The 19,962-nt window shown below is 53.1% G+C and overlaps 1 protein-coding gene across 3 annotated transcripts in view; it reads right to left on the minus strand.

Annotated features, from left to right (window-relative positions):
- Window positions 1-14,537, minus strand: part of EPS15L1 (epidermal growth factor receptor pathway substrate 15 like 1) — a 106,183-nt gene extending 91,646 nt beyond the window's left edge. For 2 of the 3 annotated variants that reach the window (XM_070373247.1, XM_070373246.1), the window contains exon 1: window positions 14,468-14,516. Coding sequence is in view for 1 of the 3 variants with exons in the window: in XM_070373245.1 (XP_070229346.1) it covers window positions 14,468-14,500 (33 nt within the window). In the remaining 2 variants the exon portion in view is untranslated. Of the gene's footprint in view, window positions 1-14,467 lie in introns of all 3 variants that reach the window. The other variant, XM_070373245.1, reaches the window with a different exon arrangement.
- Window positions 14,538-19,962: the final 5,425 nt, after the last annotated feature.

The following is a 19,962-nucleotide window of genomic DNA, read 5'->3' on the forward strand; positions in this document are numbered from 1 at the left end:
ACAGGCAGGAAGGCCGGGGGTCTCCAAGCGGAGGAAATAGGCTGCAAGTGTCAGACATTTTTCTCTCTCTTAAGCGGCAGGAGGAAACAAACTAGCGTTATTTTTCCTTCTCTATACAAATTTAAAAGGAGGTTTCTCTTAAAATACTGTGTTGCCATAATGACACCTGGTTTCACCTGAAGTTAACTATTCTCAAACCTTGAGATAACCAGTGCATTTTTCTTATGGAAATGTTTGTCTTAAGCTATGTTAATGTGCTATGCATTTACCCCAGACTCTGTCTTCAAGTCGGTTCCACCTAATGGCTCAGAACCTACTTGACAAACCAGTATGTTATACTCAGATATTGTTGCCCTAATCTATGTAAACGAAACTATTTGCATGGTGATCTGCCCTTCTACAAGATTCAAGTTAATCATTTTATGGCCCGGGATGAACCTTTTGGTGCCAAGATTATCCCAAAATGCATCTTATGGGTGAGGGGCCTGGTGCCATTCTGAGTTTTAAGACATTCCTTTCTCTCATTAACAGACTGCTAGTGACTATATAACATCCAACTCAAGACTAGCAGGGGGTACTCTTTCTGCTCCCTTCTGATGCCTATGTCAGAAGCTTTCTCTCTCTCCTTTATACTTTAATAAAACTTTATCACACAAAAGTTCTGAGCGATCAAGCCTCGTCTCTGGCCACGGATTGAATTCTTCTCCTCCGGAGGCCAAGAATCCCGGCGTCTTTGTGTCGTTCAGCAACAACCTTTCATAGGGAGGCTGAGCAGCCTTTCTGTGCCTTGATTTCTTCATTTGGAAAAAGGACAAGGCCTCCCACCGCTGGCCGCTGACATGCGGTGAGCTCTCGACAAACACTGGCTTGTCAAGTCCCGTCCTCTCACACCTCACTCTCCTTCACCAGCTCCTTTATGCCCAGAAATGCCCACCCTTCATGACTGCATCTCAAACTACCAAGCTCCTCCTGTCCTTCACAGACAGTGGCACGCCCTTGGATTTGCCAGTTTTCTGCTCTTGAACTTACGAATTCATTCATTCACTTATTGAACACGTACATGTTGGGCTTCCCTGGTGGCTCAGTGGTAAAGAATCCACCTGCCAATGCAAGGGACACAGGTTCGTATCTTGAGCTCTGAGGCTCAAGCAAGGGGAGAGGCAGGCGAAGTGAGCCCAGGACTCCAGCGCAGGAGCCTCAGATGTCACAACGGGAGGCACGTCCTGGGCCTGCAGAGTCAGGGGGCAGATCAGGGACGGGCAAGGCTGGCCCTGCAGCGAGTCCCCCAGCAGGGACTCGGGGTCACTCAGTGCAGTTTCAGTGAGACAGGCACAGCGAGACGACAGGTCTGCCCACCTCTCATTGGGAGGTCAGAATATCATCCCATCTTCCTAAAGGCAAGCTGAGCAGATGCACTCGTGAGGAGGAAAACCAAGTATACCCTCGGCTACTGGGAGCCGGTGACAGCAGGGAGTGGAGGAAGCTGGGGAGACACTGCCCATCCTCCAGGACACAGATGGACGCAGCCACCCATGGTGCAGCAACTCACAGAACAGGGGCTGCCCACCCCGAACACGTCTCTCTGGAGGTCTCCACGGGGCATGGAGGTGGTAATCCCTTCTCCACTCCGCAGTACCCACGGACTGCCCGCCTGGTTCTGGGCACTGGCCTCAGTAGGGGTGCAACAGTGAATATGGGGTCCCCCCTCAGCCTCCTGGAGCTCCTGCTCTGGAGAAGGCATTAGACATGACAGTGAAACCAGCAGGGCACAAGTGCTGAGAGGAAAAGGCAGGATGGGGAGCGACGCAGGGGCCCACAGACACAGGCCGCAGGGAGAGGAGCCGGCAGCCACCGTGGCGAGTCTGCCGGAGGGGATAACAGACGCTGGGCACCCACGCTGAAGCTCTGGGGAGGACGGGCCCCGACTGAGCCAGAAGGAGACGCCACTGGCAAGAAAACACCCAGGGGGTGGGGTCCTGGGGGGACTGCCAGGCACAGGGGAAGGGGTACGGGGCTGAGTGCGGCCACACGGTGGAGCAGGTGGGCTGGACAGGAAAGGGACCTTGCCCAGGCCGCCTAGAGGGAGCAGGGAGCAGCTTCCCGCCCCAAACTCCTGCTTAAGATCAACGCAGCCCTGGCCTCCCTGTATCCCTGTGTGTGTTAGTCACTCAGTCGTGGCTGACTCTTTGTGACCCACAGACTGTAGCCCGCCAGGCTCCTCTGCCCATGGAATTCTCCAGGCAAGAATACTAGAGCGGGTTGCCATGCCCTTCTCCAGGGGATCTTCCGCACCCAGGGATCGAACCCGGGTCTCCTGAACTGCAGGCAGATTCTTTAGCCTCTGGGCTACCAGGGAAGCTCATAGCCCTCCTAGACACGGCTCCTCCAGGCGTCTCAGAGAACAGCCCCTCCCCCACCATGTCCATTCTCTCTTCCCTTCCTCCATCTGAGGGACCAGGCCCTGCAGAGACTCACAGGAGTGACACCTTAGCAGTCAGTGCCCCCTACGCACAGCAGGGCACTGATTGCCCTCCTGGAAGGTGCCCACTCCTCACAGTGGTCCCAATGCCCCCCAGGCGTGCCCTGCTGCTCTCAGTCGTGTCCAACTCCGTGTGACTCCACATACTGCGGCCAGCCGGGTCCTCAGTCCATGGGATTCTCCAGGCAAGAGTACTGCAGCGGGCTGCCGTTTCCTTCTCCAGGGGATCTTCCCGACCCAGGGATCAAAGCCGAGTCTCCTACGTCTCCTGCATTACAGGCGGATTCTTTACCATTGAGCCACAAGGGAAGGCCCAAGCGTGCCCTGCTGCTGCTGCTGCTAAGTCGCTTCAGTCGTGTCCGACTCTGCGACCCCAGAGACGGCAGGCCACCAGGCTCCCCTGTCCCTGGGATTCTCCAGGCAAGAACACTGGAGTGGGTTGCCATTTCCTTCTCCAATGCATGAAAGTGAAAAGTGAAAGTGAAGTCGCTCAGTCGTGTCCGACTCTTAGCGACCCCATGGACTGCAGCCTACCAGACTCCTCCATCCATGGGATTTTCCAGGCAAGAGTACTGGAGTGGGGTGCCACTGCCTTCTCCAAAGCGTGCCCTGAGCCTTCCCCAAATCCCTTTCTATGTTGGCCACCCCGGGGTCCCAACATCCCTGCCATCTTCTGACCCCTGGCACAACAGGACGCCAGGACCAGGCCAGCAGCTCTCCCTGCCGCCTCCCTGCTCCCCTCTGCAGGTGGCGCCGTCAGGCCTCCCAGCGCCTACTCCTCTGTAGAGCCCAGGGGCTCTCGAAGTTCCCAGCACCAAGCCAGGCTCCCCAGTTTCACAGTGAGTGAAAAGACAGTCCCTGCCACCACAGAGCAGAGCATCACGTCTGGTCAGAGACCAAACCACAAAGGCACGGGCAGGGACAGCACAGGAATGAAGCCTCGTCCTGAAGGAGGGAAGGGTCAGGCAGACAGAGCAGCGACGGCGGCCTTCCAACCCACGCAGGGCTCCGCACACACCTCGGCCTCTCAGCTGGCTCCAGCGCTCGCCCGCTCCCCTCTCCATCCCACTTGGCACAGGGTCACAACTCTGCTCAGAAAGCCCCTCGGTGGTTGCTGAAGGAGTCTGGAGTTCCACTGGGTTGTGCCCGCTACGTGCTCCACAGCCACCTTCTGACCCTGATGGCCCAACTTCCCCCCAAACTCACCCATACACACACACACATTCACTGGCTCACAGACACACACCGCCATCAAACCCTGCCTGCCCTCCCTCCCGGCCTGGCGGATGCTCCACTCTGCATGCTGTGCACCGCTCACCCTGTCTGAGCACAGACTACCCCTAGCGGGGCGTGTGGCTGTGTGTGTCTGCCTGCTGAAAGCCAATTACCTTCCAGCCCCCACACCAAATCTCCGGCTGTAAGAAGTAGTCGGAATTCCCCACTGAAATAAGTCCCTCTCCCATGCTTCCGTAGCCCCAAATTTATAAAAGAGACACTTCTTCAAGGTTAATTTATGTTAAGACTACTGTACTGCCTGGGCCCCTTCCCTGCATTTCCCTTCTTGGGGGATGGAGTTTCACACTCGCATGTTGTGAGATCCACCCACAACACTGGGTCAGGAAAAGGCTGTTCGTGGGATGGGTGAGATTGAGATGGCGCCTTGGGAGGGAGGGGGTGAGATGGGTGGAAGGTGGTCAGCCCTCGGGTAGACAAGGCAAAGTGAAGACGAGCTTGAAGCCTCTTGGGGCCTCAGTTTCCCTATCTGTAAGATGTCTGCTCCTATATCAAGTGAGAAAATGTAGATAATGCACACTCAGCAAAGGGAAGCACTTATGAGATCTATTATTATGGTGGCCTTTATTACTGTCACTGAGACGGAAGACCAGGTTTTATCTACGAAGAACTGTTGGGAGAGAAGTCAGACAAAGCTGTTAGGACGTGTGCAGTGACATCAAACCATGTCGCAGCTGGCCGTGCCAAACGATCAGCTGGCCGTGCCAAACGATCTTTTCAGCAAACAGTAAAATATTTCATCAAGTGCTGGCCACACGATGGTACATATCGCCCTCGTTTTCTCCCTCAACTCGTTGGCTGAACTGCTCTCAACGCCAGGACTGAACAGCCTTTCAGTTCTCTTAGTTTCTGTGGTTTGTTTTTATTTAACATATAATTTCACACACAGTAGGCTAAAGAAAGAAAGAAAGTTGCTCAGTCGTGTCTGACTCTGTGACCCCGTGGACTGTAGCCCACCAGGCTCCTCTGTCCACGGAATTCTCCAGGCAAGAACACTGGAGTGGGTTGCCATGCCCTTTTCCAGGGGATCTTCCCAACCCAGGGAATGAACCCAGGTCTCCTGCATTGCAGGCACATTCTTTATTTGAACCACCAGGGAAGCCCACAGTAGGCTAAATACATACAAATAAAAACCCACTTACAGGATTCTGACTGAAAGAATATTTTCTAGTGGCAACAAGGCAACAGAAAAAAAATCAAAAAGTAGAAAGCCAACACTAAAACCTTGGTCTGGAAGAAGCTGCTGATTCCACGGCCTGATGTGTGAGCAACAGAGTAGCCCACAGGCTTGCCCACCTCACTCAGCATCGTGGGTGTCAGCTCACCCCCTTGGGAACCCCCCTTCTGCATAGGGAGTGCTCAAAATGGGGAGTATTCCCTGGTGGTCCGATGGCTAAGATTCCACACTCCCAGTGCAGGGGGCCTGGGTTTGATCCCTGGTCAGGGAACTAGATCCCATGTGCTGCAGCTACAGATCCTGCAACTAAGATTCAGCACAGCCAAGTAAATATTTTTCCAAGTTCAAAATGGGCATAGGAGTGCGCTGAGGGCACAGAAGCCATTCTAACCCTTATCAAAGAAAACATCCAAAGGGAAAAACATTTGCAATCACACACACCGGAGTCAATCAGGTTCTGGGACCTCCAACATGGCCATCCCTCAGGTGTGGGGCGATTTAGAGGCTGGTCCCAGCCCCAAAATTTCAGAGTCCTAATGGTTAAACTGTCTCCAAAAGAGGGCCTCATTGTCAAGTTGTATTCTTGTTCAATCTCTCCTCTTTAAAAACAGCCTGAAAGAACACAGTTTTCTGTTTCCACTGGAAATGTAAAACTGAAAAGCCCGCCCTCGGGCTTCCCTGGTGGTCCAGCGGCTAAGACCGCGCCCCCGACACAGAGGGCCAGGGCTCAGTCCCTGAACTAGATCCCACCTGCTGCAACTGGGAGTTCACACGCCACAACTAAAAACACCGCATGCCGTAACTAAGACCCGGCTCAGGCAAATAAATAAATAAATATTAAATGTAATAAACCAATGAGCATAAGGATGATGGTAATGACACCTCCCTGACAAGGAATCAGTGGTGAATGCGCACAAAGCGGGTGTCCAACAATACTCCCTCACTACCACGCAAGACCTGTGCCCCAATCTCTCCCCAGCACCCCTCTGGGGGACGCCGGGTGACCAGAGTCCAGGAACTGGGGCTCTGACTGGACGGAAGGGGTGGGAGAAGGGAGAGGCTGGTCCCTCTTCCTCCTCTCCTCACTTCCAGCCCAGTGGAGGCCATTCACTCCACCTCTGCAGGCTGCCGCCTGACCTCCTCGAGACCTCTGATCATCTGGGAGCCCGGCCCCAGCTCAGCTGTCTGAAGGGCAGGCGCTTGGCTTTATTCTTGGGCCTGAGCCAGCACACTTAAGTGCTCGGTAAACATCATGGGGGTGTCCCCAGGGGACGGGCTGCGCCTCTGTGTGGGGTCTGCCCTGGCCTGGAAGACTGCTGCAAAGGTGATGACAGCCTGGTCTCAGCGGAGGCAGCCGCCACCTGGCGCCACCCCCTGGCCCCCAGGAAGGCCCGTCTGGTCCTGCGCCTGCCCACACCACACCTGCTTCCCACCCCCGCCCCCCTGGAGGACCCCATCCGAGGAGCCAATCCACACACTCCTTTCATCCCCAGCCCTTCTGCCCTTCTGGCACCCTCTGGTCAGGGTGCTCTTCGTCACTGCAGGTCCCACTACAGCAAATGTCTCCGAGCTAGCACCAACTCTGGCCCTTCCCTGGAGAAGCAATCAATCTACGTGTGTTGCTTCACTCCTCAAGAACTGCCAGAGAGCCTGTCTCTCATAAAGTGGACTTGCCCAACCAGTCACCCTTTACCTCAACAGATGATTAGCAGCACCTAAGGCTGATGTTCAGTCACTAAGTCGTACCCGATTCATGCAACCGTGGACTGGAGCCCGCCAGGCGCCCCTGTCCATGGGATTCCCAGGCAAGAATACCACAGTGGGCTGCCATTTCCTTCTCCGGGTCATCTTCCTGACCCAGGGATCAAACCCATGTCTCCTGTATTGTAGGCAGATTCTTTACCACTGAGCCATCAGGGAAGCACACCCAAAGATAAAACCGGAACAGTCCCTGCCTTCATAGACACAGTCCACACGGTGGGGAGAAACACCATCAGTCGAAGACTCCCACCAGCACAAAATTACAAACTGGTATGTAGAAAAGCACAAGGTCTCCCCAAGGCAGTAACAGAAAAGCTGGGCCAGTCTGTCAGGGTAGCAATGTGCTAGCTGAGATATGAAGAGCAGCCGGGATTAACCAGAGATGAAAAGGGAAAAGGACACTCCAGAGAGGCCCTAAAGAGCATGTGCAAAGGCCCTGAGGCAGGAGAGAATGTGCAAGCTACCGAAAGCAGGGCCTAGAGCGACAAGTCTGGGAGGTGCAGGCTACAGGGTGTCAAGTGCAGGGCAGGGCAGGGGCCCGATAAGCCCACAGACAGCGGAGGCCAGGCACACCATCGGCTTCTTCCAGCCAGTGTGCACAAAAGGAGAACCGCCTCTGTGTCGGCCAGGCCAGAACCCAGCCAGTAAATCATTTCTACGATCAAACACTGCAGGAATCCCGCCCAGCAGGCAGAGCGGGTGGCAACCCAAGGAGACGGCTGTTTGCGGTCATCTGTACCCTCTACTTCCCCGATTAGCAAGTGGCAGTAAGAACTGGGGCGGCCGTGGCGGGCGTGCGCGCAGGAGCAGCCGTGGGGCCCGTGAGCCAGCACATCTCCCTTCCTCCCCCGCGTCTGCGTCAGCCCCTCTCTGGGCAAGCGGACACCGGTCAGGCACTTTTGTCTCAGGCTGATTTGTAGGCCAGGCACAGACTCCTGTGTCCCGTTTTACCAAGCCACCTTCTTCCTTCCAACCCTAAGTCACCCTAGTTAAAAGCAGGACATGTACTCCAAAATCCCAGCCATGACAGCCCTTTGAGCTGGAGCTCCAGTTTCTCGGCTTCCCCTCATCCTGTCCTGTCAGAAAGGTCGTGCCAATCTCCCCTCCCAGGATCCCCCCTGCCCTGTCCACGCAGCTGTCTCCAACACACCCAAGCAAGTCAGCCGCCCCTCCTCCAGCTTGGACCTGAGCCGCCCTGGCCCGAGCAGAGTCCGAGCTCCCTCTGGGCTGGCGAGGCCCGCTCATTCCTCTTTCAGCCTCTGGAAGCACTGAGGAGCCACGCCAGCAGGGAAACTTGCTGACCCCTCACAAAGATAATGAGGAGGTTTTTCCATCCCCCCTCCCCCTCCCCCTTCCACTGAGACAAGATTAAAACAACAAAATTAAAATGTAGGGCTTCCCTGGAGGCTCAGTGATAAAGCATCTCCTGCCAATGCAGGTTCGATCCTTGATCGAGGAAGATTCCACGTGCTATGGAGCAAGTAAGCCTGGGAGCCACAACTACTGAATCCATGTACCGCAACTACTGAAGTCCACACCCTAAAGTCCATGCTGCACAGTAAGACCAGCCTCCACTTTCTGCAACCAGAGAAAAGCCCGGCAGCAACGAAGACCCAGCACAGCCAAAAACAAATCAATAAAAACATAACCAAGTGATTTTCTCCACTAGACTCTGCAGAGCCCAGCGCTGAAGCAGCATGAGCGCTGCTTAAATCAGATGAGACTCACACGACTGTAACGCCTGGCAGCGTCACAAACAAGCAAACTCCCAGACGGGAAGCCACAGAGCAGCGCCGAGGCCAGGGAGAGGGTCAGAAGAGCGCGTCGGCGTGCGCTTGCTGGCTGCGACCTTGGGCAAGAGACATAAGGTCCCTGGGCCTCAGTTTACCATTTCATAAAGGCAAGGAGGAGACCTACCAGGGTGACTGGGACAATGATCTGAGCCAACTAAATGCCTGTCCTGCCCAGTCCTTGGGTGCCTGCACAGACTCCAGGCCTTCCCAGACCTCCAATCTGACTGCCCTCCTCGGCTTTATACTTTTCAGAGCGCAGACGGCATCGCTCCACTGCACACATGTCTGTGCATTTCTGCATGTCTGTGGTTCCCAAGTGGCTCAGTGGTAAAGCATCTGCCTGCCAATGCAAGACATGCAGGTTGGATCCCTGGGTCGGGAAGGTACCCCTGGAAACAGAGATGGTAACTTGCTCCAGTATTCTTGCCTGGGAAATCCCATGGACAGAGGAGCCACGGTCCATGGGGTTGCAGAGAGTCAGACGCGCAAAGAGTCAGATGCAGCTTAGCAACTAAAGGACACCAACAGGCCCCTCCTTAGACCCTCAGCTCCCTGAGGCAGGGGGGTCTTTAGGTTCACAGGTATAACCTGCTGCCCAGAAAGCACCTGCCCAGAGAAGATGCCCGGTAAAAACACTTGAACGAACAGCACAGTGGAGGCACACACATCTGCCGCTCTGAGGGATCCTGATGCTCCACTGTTGTGAAGCCGGTAAAACAAGTAGGTATTAGTCCCAATCTGCAGATGGGGAAACTGAGGTACACGAAGTACTGCACAACTAAGGTCACTGGAAGAATACCTCGGGGCCCGAACGTGGAAAACAGGCACCCTGATGGGGCGTCAGAGGATAACGGGGCCCTGCAAGCAGCGTCCCAGGAAGAATGTCAAGCAGCTTTCTGAGTGAGTGCCGGCTGCTCAGGTCGGTCAAGGTGGAGGGAACCCAACACCACTCCTTGGAGTGGGGTTCACGAGCTGCCTCTCACCTGGGTGGTGACTAGGTCTGCTGGCACAGCCTGAGGCACCAGACAGTGCACACCCCATCCAGTGCGTGGGTGTTAGTTCGCTTCACTCACATCTGACTGTTTGCAACGCTATGGACCACAGCCCACCAGGCTCCCCCGTCTATGGGACTCTCCAGGCAAGAATACTGGAGTGGGCTGCCATGCCCTTCTCCAGGGGATCTTACCGACCCAGGGATCAAACCCGAGTCTCTTATGTCTCCTGCACTGGCAGGCAGGTTCTTTACCACTAGCACCACCTGGGAAGCGCACTCTATCCAGTTCAGTTCAGTCGCTCAGTCGTGTCCAACTCTTTGCGACCCCATGGACTGCAGTACGCCAGGCTTCCCTGTCCATCATCAACTCCTGGAGTTCACTCAAACTCATGTCCACTGAGTTGGTGATGCCATCCAACCATCTCATCCTCTGTCGTCCCCTTCTCCTCCTGCCTTCAATCTTTCCCAGCATCAGAGTCTTTTCCAATGAGTCAGCTCTTCACATCAGGTGGCCACGGTATTGGTGTTTCAGCTTTAGCATCAGTCCTTTCAATGAACATTCAGGACTGATTTCCTTTACGATGGACTGACTGGATCTCCTTGCAGTCCAAGGGACTCTCAAGAGTCTTCTCCAACAGCACAGTTCAAAAGCATCAAATCTTCGGGACTCAACTTTCTTTATAGTCCAACTCTCACATCCACACATGACTAATGGAAAAACCCTCTATTTGCTACATCTGATCAAAGATGCTCACTCACTTCTGCCATCAGCTGATTGGGATTAAGAATTAGGCGTGGGAAAAGTTGTTTTAAAGCTCAAAGTTGGGGCAGAAGAGACAAAACTTACATGTTCTTTGCGTGACTGGGAGCCACACAGTCAACAAAAACCAGGTTGCTGCAGGTCACTAAGAGAGACAGCCGGGATCTCTGGATCTTACAGGATGGGCCAGATTTACTCTAAAACCTGACTCTTACCCCATCCACCCCCAAGTTATACCGCATTAGCATCTGAGTGAGATAGAAAAACTAGCGATTACTTTGGAGGGAAAAACAAGGGAGGAAAGGACAAACAAGTGTCCCAAGCCCTGAGCCTTCATTCCAGACACACTTGCTGGATGATGCTGTGGGCGGGGTTCCCACTGGGCCGCCTGCAACAGCAGAAACTGCAGGGCTCTGCAGGCAGACAGAAGTGGGTTTAACTCCATTTCTGCGCTCACCAGCAGCGGGACTTCAGCGAGTTATTATACTTCATCTCTCTGAGTCTCCATTTCCTGTTTGTAAAATGGGAATAAAACCTTCTCGGAACAGTGGCACACATTAAAAAGAAGTGAGCAGCGACTAAGCTGTGTGCCACAACTACCAAGCCTGTGCTCTGGAGCCTGCAAGCCGCAGCCACTGAGCCCACACGTCTACAGCCTGAGCTCCACAGCAAGAGAAGCCGCCGCAGTGAGTAGCCTGTGGACCACAACTAGAGTGGCCCCCGCCAGCCACAACTACAGAAAGCTGCGCGCAGCAACAAACGCCCGGCACAGCCCAAAATAAATAAAATAAAAATAAATATTTTTTTTAAAGAAACTTATGACGAAGGGGAAAGGAAGGAAGAAGGAACTCCTTGAGCACTGGGCAGACTCATTACCACTGAGCCCAATGCTCTCCTTCTGTTACCTCTGCCCCTTGGGTCTGGGGGCCACGTAAAGTACAGGGGGGAGAACTCCCAGTGGAGCTGAGGGGAGACCCCAGTAAAGAGGCCTCTGGGGCAGACAGTGTTCAAAGGGAGGTCACAGCATGAGGTTCTGGCCATGGGGTCTGGGGTGGGAGAGGGCGGGTTAGAGTGCTCTCAACCAGAGGCGGGAACACACAGAAAAAAACAATGCAAGCAGGAGAGAAGAGAAGACGGTAAAGGCTGAGGGTGGGCTACAGTGACTGACAAGTGTCGCAGGGCTCAAGGAGGACCAGCCCCAAAGACAGGTCACCCAGGTTAAGGTCAGCAAGGCGGCCGGCAAACTACAAGAGCGCCTGGGACAGAGGGGGCAAGGAACACGGGTGCACTTCTGGGGGCGCTGCAAGAGGAGAGGCAAGGGGGCCTGGGAGAAAGAAAAATCAACGAGACGCTGATGGAGGGGGGAAAAAAATCACTGTTAGAAGGAGAACTATCCACTCTTCAGATAGACAAGATTTATATTTAGGGTCAGCAGAGAGTATAGGGGGAGAAGACATCACAGATACGGCTGCGTAGGGAGCAGAGCGGGAATGAGGCTGATAAGAAAAACCCAGACAGGGCTGGAGGCAGAGGAAAAACACCCCACCCTCCACAAACTCACTGGCTCCTAACTTCACTCACCTTCAACTGGCCATTCACATTCCAAGCGTGCCCTACACCTCAATCCAGCCAGCTCATGGCCTCCTGATCCAGAGGGGGCTCCCCCACTGCCCCCAAAAAGAAACTATCCTGGAATTAGATCCATGCTTCCCCGGTAATAATCGTGAACTTCTGGGAGGCCCCCAGCTAGACTGGAAGCGCCTGGTAGGTCTGGGTCTACAGGAACCCGTGGTGCAGCGCTTCACTTAACAAGTGTGAACGGTTGACAAGACTATCCAAGGAAGAAAGTCTGGCCACGTCATCATTCAACAAACATACCGAGAAAGGAACAGGAAAAGCACACCAGGCAGTGAATGCCCTAAACTTGTCAGAGACCAGGAGATCCACGCTGTGGAGCTCCCTACCCTCAAGGCCCAGATCCCTGGCCAAATGGAGAGAAGAAAGGCCATCTGTGAAGGGTGCTGGGTGGTGTAACTCCTTGGTCCTTGCTTCACAGGTTTACCTGCCACGCCCTGGGTGCTGAGCACAGAGGCCTGCACCTGGTCGAATGGGGACACAGCAAAGAGACCCACAGACCTCTGTGGACCGATGGGTGGTGTCAGGGAGGCACACTGCTGTGTGAGGGGGGCTTAGGACAGGTAAGCAGCAAAGGCCTCTCAGAAGAACAACACGTGAGCTGCCACCTGAAGGGAGCATCAAGGGAAGAAACAGGGACGGACGCTTCAGGACAGAGCAGCCTGCAAGACACCGAAGGAGGACAGACAGAGCTTAGGCTATGGGAGGAGGAGAAAAGCCGCAAGAAGGGCTGCGGTGTGGGTGCCAGAGTGAGGAAGAGGCAGGAGAGGCTGACAGGCACCTGACCACCAGGGATTCCTGCGGGTGGCAGGGAGGTGGTGGTGTTGGGGGCGGGGGAGGGGATTGGGACTTTAGTCTAAAGGATTCTAAGCAGGTGAATCACATGACCTGATTCAGGTTTTCACACCGGACCTCACAGCTGCCTTTCTCTAAAAACCACTGCCTTTCTCTAAAGCTAATCCTTCATCGGTAAAGAATCACCTCTATTTGTTGTGTGGGTAAGCACAAGTTAGAAATTATTTAATAAACTCTAAAGCACTCAATTAACGTTAGCTACTGTCATCAAAGTGCAAATTAAGGCAAGTGTCATTCGGATCAGAAGCTTTAAAAATCAGAGGCGCTTCATCATTAAATGAGCCTACCCATGTTTCACCCCCCCATACCCTAAAATGTAGCGACTGGCTAGTAATAATAATATGCAACATCTGCAGGGCACTTAATAGCTTACAAAGCACTTTTATATCTGTTACTTAATAACAGGGATCTCCAGTGCTTTGAATTTAGTGACAGTGTTACAAATTGGCTAGTTCTGGCAATATCTAGCAAGTAGGCACCACTTCTCTCCATGTATCAGCTGACCAGTCATGACAACCTGCCTAAGAGCTCTTCTGGGGTTGGGCATTCTCACTGCTGTCATCGCTACTTCCAAATGTCCCAATCTGCCAGAGAAGTAAATAATGGCCCTAATTACAGGATCACTGAGTGATACCGATGTGCCAAGCATTGCTATAAGCGCTTGACATGCTTAATCTTCACTTGATCCCAATACTTTTTTAACATTCCCATTTTCCAAATAAGGTGACTGAGGCATGGAGAAGATAAGGGCGTCATCCAAGGACACTCAGAGGAGTAAGACCCAGAGCCAAGATCTGAACACGTGATAATGTGACCCTGTATCCTCACTGAATCCCAGCGCTGTGCTCGATCATTCTGGCAAACTGCACATAATTCGGTGCTTGGTACGACACAGCATTCAGCAAATAAGGGCAGCTGTTATCAGCAGGACATGGGTTGTTTCTAGGTCCCACGAGAGTGTCACCTCCAGGAGAGCAGCGACCTTGTTAGTCTGGGTGACTGCTGCGCTCCCAGCACCTGGCCCTATGCACATTTGAAGGATGGATAAATGAATGAACGTGCCTCCCAGAAGGCAGGGCTGCCTGTGCATGGCTCTTATTCCAGGTCTGTGTCGCGCCACTGACACTGCCCCTCGGTAAGAACATCAGGCTGATCTGAGGCACAACAAGGAGTCCGGAGACTTGAGACCCCCACCTCCCTTTCACAGCGCAGGGGTGGCGGAAGGGGCTCCCAAGGGAAGAGACGAGTCCGGGGTCGCAATGCTGGTGGGTCCCGGCTCCGGCGGGGCTCTGCCCTCCACCGGGGCGGAGATGCTGGCCGACCCGGCACTGGGACCCGACAGGAGACAAAGACCCGCGGGGCCGCCGCACCCGCAAAAATCCTGGTGCCCCTCGCCCACCTCCCCGGGAAACAGCCGAATGCTACCATGCATCACCCGGCCTCGAAGCTGCGGAGAATACCGGGCCCCGGACGGAGCGGACACGCGATGCGGCCCTGCCTGCGGGGTCGCCGTCCGCAAAGGGTCGCTAGGGTGCGGGAGGCCGCGGGCCGGACCGGCCTGTCACCTTCAGGACCGCCCGCCCACTCGCCCGCTCTCCGCCGGGGACCCTCAGCGCGAGCCGCCGTCACCCAGCTGGGCCTCCGCACGCCTAGGACTCCCCGCAGCGCCCGCCTCGCGCCCCGCGCGGCGACGCCGCACCCTCGCCCGTCTAGCTCGTACCTGCTGGGAAAGGGGGATGAGCGGGGCCGCCATCTTCCCGCGGACTCGGGCTCCGAGCGCCGGCGGGGAATGGGGCGGGGCCGCGCGCGCGCACTGGTGCGAGGGGCGGTGCGCGCGCAGCCGAGCCCAGGGGAGGGCGGGGCCAAAGCGGGGTGGTTCAAGTTCCGCGGAGCTGAAGGGGCGGGGTCGAGGGCGGGGCCGCGCGCGCCTAGCCCTAGCCGAAAGGGGCGGGGCCTGGGAGGTGCGCGGACCAGGGACCTTTGCGGAATTCCTCCTGCATTCCTTCACCACCTCTTCCAGGATTTCTCTGCTCTTATGCCAAGGTCCCTTAGCCCTCCAGGTTCCTGCTGAGTCTGGGCCCTCTGCAAGGGATGCCGTTGCCATTCCCGTGCGCCTGGCAAAAAGGATCCTCACGCTTCCCAACAAGGCGCCCTGTTCCTACGATAGGGTGTGTGTGTCTGTGTGTGTGTGTACACACCACCCTTCCCAACAAGGCGCCCTGTCCCAGGATAGGGTCTGTGTGTCTATGTGTGTATACACACCACCCTTCCCAACAACTGTTCCTAGGATAGGGGTCTGTATGTGTGTGTGTACACCACCCTTCCCAACAAGGCGCCCTGTTCCAGGATAGGGGTGTGTGTGTGTGTGTGTGTGTGTGTGTGATATGGGTGTCAGCTAAACTGGGCTGCAGTATTTTCACCTCTCTGCACCGCAGTAGCACCCGCAACACCTGGAATTATTTCCCCACTGCCACCTTCTTGATGTGTGGCCTCGGCAAGTAGCCTCTGCACCCCCAGCCCCTCTTCTGAAAGGAGGGAATGGTAATATGTGTTTGCTATCCTTCCACCTCTGCACTGGACCCTGCACAGAGCAGGCATTTGGTGTTTGCCGGAGGACCATTACTGGAGAGGCATTTATTTCTTTAGACATGTGTTGCCTTCTTTTTGCTATGGACACCTGCTCATCTGTGGCTCAAATGGTAAAGAATCTGCCTTCAACACAGGATAACGGAGTTTGATCCCTGGGTCGGGAAGATCCCCTGGAGGAGGGTATGGCACCCACTCCAGTATTCTTGCCTGGAGAATCCCATGGACAGAGGAGCCTGGTGGGCTACAGTCCATGTGGTCACAAAGAATCAAACACAACTGAGCGACTAACACTGTCTTTCCACTCATCCTTAGCCGATTTCCACTAAAAGGATGACAAAGGAAAGTTCCACTGGGTACTGACCACAGTGACACAAGGCTTCTTCAGCACAGGTTCCCCTTACGTGGTCTCTTTTGTGACAGTGGCACTTCTCAGGCAGTCAGGCTGGAAGGTCGAGCAATCCTGAGGTAGTGAGGGCACAGCTTCCAGTCCATCTCCTCTACTCTGAAGTCTCACAAGCTTCCTGCTCCTGGGTCTTCAGCAACTTGATGTACCTCGTGCCACTCAAATGAGCACAACATGCTTTGTGACTCATTCAACAAACTATTCACAGTCAAGTGTTCACTGAGCACAGGTGCTCTGTTGGTGAGCTGGGCAGACACACGCTGTCCACAAATAGGTCTCACCCTGGAGCTACCCAGGTCTGCTAAACAGACTGGGTCTCTGATTCTGATTTATAGCTCTGGGTGGGACCTTAGTCCGTTGGGCTGCAAGGAGATCAAACCAGTCCAACCTAAAGGAAATCAACCCTGATTAGTCACTGCAAGGACTGATGCTGAAGCTGATGCTCCAGTACTTTGGCCACATGATGCAAAGAGCAGACTCATTGGATAAGACCCTGGTGCTGGGAAAGACTGAAGGCAAAAAAGGAGAAGGGGGTGGCAGAGGATGGCATCACTGACTCAGTGGACATGAATTTGAGCAAATTCCAGGAGACAGTAGAGGACAGGGAAGCCTGGGGTGCTGCAGTCCATGGGGTCAAAAAGAACTGGACATGACTTAGCGACTGAACAACAGCAAACAAATCCCCAGGAGGTGCTGAAGCTGCTGGTCTCAGGCCATTCCCCTGCCCCTGCCATTGTGAGAACCACAAGTCTAGAGGGGGAAAAAAAATCCAAAAGAAAAAAAAAATCACGTGAAGAAATAGATAACTATACATAGTGATAAGTGCTACATCATAGTCCAAGGGTGTGACACTTGAAGATTGAGGGTGCATTCAGTGATGGGGGGCGGCTGGGAACCACCACAAGCAAAAAGGAGCTGAAGCGCAAAGAAGCATATTTAGACTGAGACGCTGGAGCTCAGAGAGCAAGACAGAGGGCCTTGAAAGTGAGAGTGAAAGTCGCTTAGTTGTGTCCGACTCTTTGCAACCCAGGCCAAAATACTGGAGTGGGTAGCCTTTCCCTTCTCCAGGGGATCTTCCCAACCCAGGGATCAAACCCAGGTCTCCTGCATTGCAGGCAGATTCTTTATCAGCTGAGCCCACGAGAGTCTTGAGACAAGGCCAGATCACGTATAGTCTGATCGGACAACACTGTGGATAGAGCAGTGAAACAGGACCATATGTGATTCAGCCTCGTTTTGAGACCATCTTGCTCTCTGAGCTCCAAGTTCTCAGTCTCACAGGATCCTTCACTTCCTGTGCACAGAGAAAGGGGAGGCCCCCAGACTGTTTTGCACATGATCAGCTTTGTGTTCTAGAACAGTGGCTCTGGATAAGGCGGGCAAAGTGGATGGAGAGGGTAGAAGCAAGTGGAACAGCTGGAAAGATGCAGCAGTGGTCCAGGCGGGGGTGACAGAGGCTGTTAGCTGCCTTGGGTGCTTTATCAGTCCATGTTCCATAAGGAAAAGAGAAGCCGGCAATATCTGTATTTCAAACAGAAGGCAATTTGATACAGGAGATTGAGTACAAAATTGTTCGAAAAGCAGAGGGGAAGGCAAGGTTACCGAAGGTTAGTAACATGAGGAAACTGCTAGTCTCTTTAGGGTTAAAAGTCAAAAGGGAAAGGGTGTTATGCCAAAACCCACCACCACTGGGCGCTGATCAGGAACCCGGATGCCGGTTTCTGCCATTATTGCTTTCTGTTTTGGCCATGCCACACTGTGGGATATTAGTTCCCGCATCAGGAATCAAACCCACGCCCCCTGCGTGGGAAGCTCAGAATCCTAACCATTGGACCACCAGGGAAGTCCCTCTGCTGTTGTTGCTAAAGTCCTTGTTATTGTCTCGACTGACTAAGGGGCGGCCAGGAGCCTGGAAAAAAAATGGCTTCTCCTCTCTGCCTGTCTTCTGACGTCCTTCTCACAGAACATGACGGGACACTAGTGGGCAAGGGTGTCTGGGAAAGGTGTGCAGGCTTCCAGCCTGTCAGGCATCTACAAGGGCGACAACCACACAGAGACTCTGGCCTGGTCTTGACTGGAATCAGAGGCTCCATGATAAGAGTCCCACCAGGGCACTCCCTCTACTGCTGTGGTGGCCATCCTGGGCTGTGATCAACCACCCTGGGGTCTCTCTCACCAGAGTCTAGAGCTGCACCATCCAACACAGTGGCCACTCCACATATGGCGACATGCGTGCATGCTCAGTTGTGTCCGACTCTTTGTGACCCCATGGACTATAGCAGTCCAGGCTCCTCTGCCCTCCACTATCTCCCAGAGTTCGCTCAAATTCATGTCCAGTGAGTTAGTGATGCTCTCTAACCATCCCGTCCTCTGCCTCCCCCTTTTCCTTTTGCCTTCGATCTTATCAGGGTCTTTTCCAATGAGTAGGCTCTTTGCATCAGATAGCCAAAGTATTGGAGCTTCAGCGTCAGTCCTTCCAATGAATGTTCAGGGTTGATTTCCTTTAGGATTGACTGGTTTGATCTCTTTGCAGTCCAAGGGACTCTCAAGAATCTTCTCCAGCACTACAGTTCAAAAGCATCATGATGAGCTTTGGCGCTCAGCCTTCTTTATGGCCCAATTCTCACATCCGTACATGACTACTCGAAAAACCATAGCTCTGATTATACAGACTTTTGTTGGCAAAGTGATATTTCTGCTTTTTAATGTGCTGTCAAGGTTTGTCTTGAGGCTTCTCTGGTGGCTCAGACAGTAAGGAATCTGCCTGCAATGCAGGAGACCCAGGTTTGATCCCTGAGTCAGGAAGATCCCCTGGAGAAGAGAATAACTACTCACTCCAGTATTCTCACCTGGAGAATTCCATGGAGTGAGGAGCCTGGCAGGCTAGTCCATGGGGTTGCAAGAGTCGGACATGACTAAGTGACTAACACTTTCAATTTCACTTCACTAGGTTTGTCATAGCATTTGTTAGCCATAATGATGTCATTTTAACTTGATTACCTCTATAAAGACTTTATATATTTTTTAATTTTTATTTATGTGTTTTTGGCCACAAAGTATATGGGATCTTGATTCCCCAACCAGGGATTGAACCATTCCCTGAATTGGAAGCTGAGAGTCTTAACCATTAGACCACCAAGGAAGTCCCAAGACTTTATTTCTCATTTTAAAATGTATAGAAATACTGAATCACTATGTTATGGAATAGGAATTAACATAGTGTTGTAGGACAATTATACTTCAAAAATAAGCTCAGAGAAAAAGAGATCACATTTGTGGTTACCAGAGGCAGGGGGCTGGGAGAAGGAAATTGGATGAAGGCAGTCAAAAGATACAAACTTCCAGTTATAAGAAAAATAAGTACTAGGAATATAATGTACCACAGGATAAATATAATTAACACTGCTGTAGGTTATATATAAAAGATGTTGGGAGTAAATCTTGTGTTCTCAGTGCAAAGAAAACATATATTCTTTCCTATTTCTTTAATTTTATATCTATATGAGATGATGGACATTCACTGAGTTTATTGCAGTCATCCTTTCATGATGTGTGTAAATCAAATCATTATGCTATACACCTTAAAGTTACACAGTTCAGTTCAGTTCAGTTCAGTCGCCCAGTCGTGTCCAACTCTTTGTGACCCCATGAATCGAAGCACGCCAGGCCTCCCTGTCCATCACCAATTCCCAGAGTTCACCCAAACTCATGTCCATCAAGTCAGTGATGCCATCCACCCATCTCATCCTCTGTCGTCCCCTTCTCCTCCTGCCCCCAATCCCTCCCAGCATCAGGGTCTTTTCCAATGAGTCAACTCTTCGCATGAGGTGGCCAAAGTACTGGAGTTTCAGCTTCAGCATCAGTCCTTCCAATGAACACCCAGGACTGATTTCCTTTAGGATGGACTGGTTGGATCTCCTTGCAGTCCAGGGGACTCTCAAGAGTCTTCTCCAACACCACAGTTCAAAAGCATCAATTCTTCGGTGCTCAGCTTGCTTCATAGTCCAACTCTCACATCCATACATGACCACTGGAAAAACCACAGCCTTGACTAGACAGACCTTTGTTGGCAAAGTAATGTCTCTGCTTTTGAATATGCTAACTAGGTTGGTCATAACTTTCCTTCCAAGGAGTAAGCGTCTTTTAATTTCATGGCTGCAGTCACCATCTGCAGTGATTTTGGAGCCCCCAAAAATAAAGTCTGACACTGTTTCCACTGTTGC

Source organism: Bos mutus, chromosome 7 (genome assembly GCF_027580195.1).
Source record: "Bos mutus isolate GX-2022 chromosome 7, NWIPB_WYAK_1.1, whole genome shotgun sequence".
Classification (NCBI taxonomy): Eukaryota; Metazoa; Chordata; class Mammalia; order Artiodactyla; family Bovidae; genus Bos; species Bos mutus.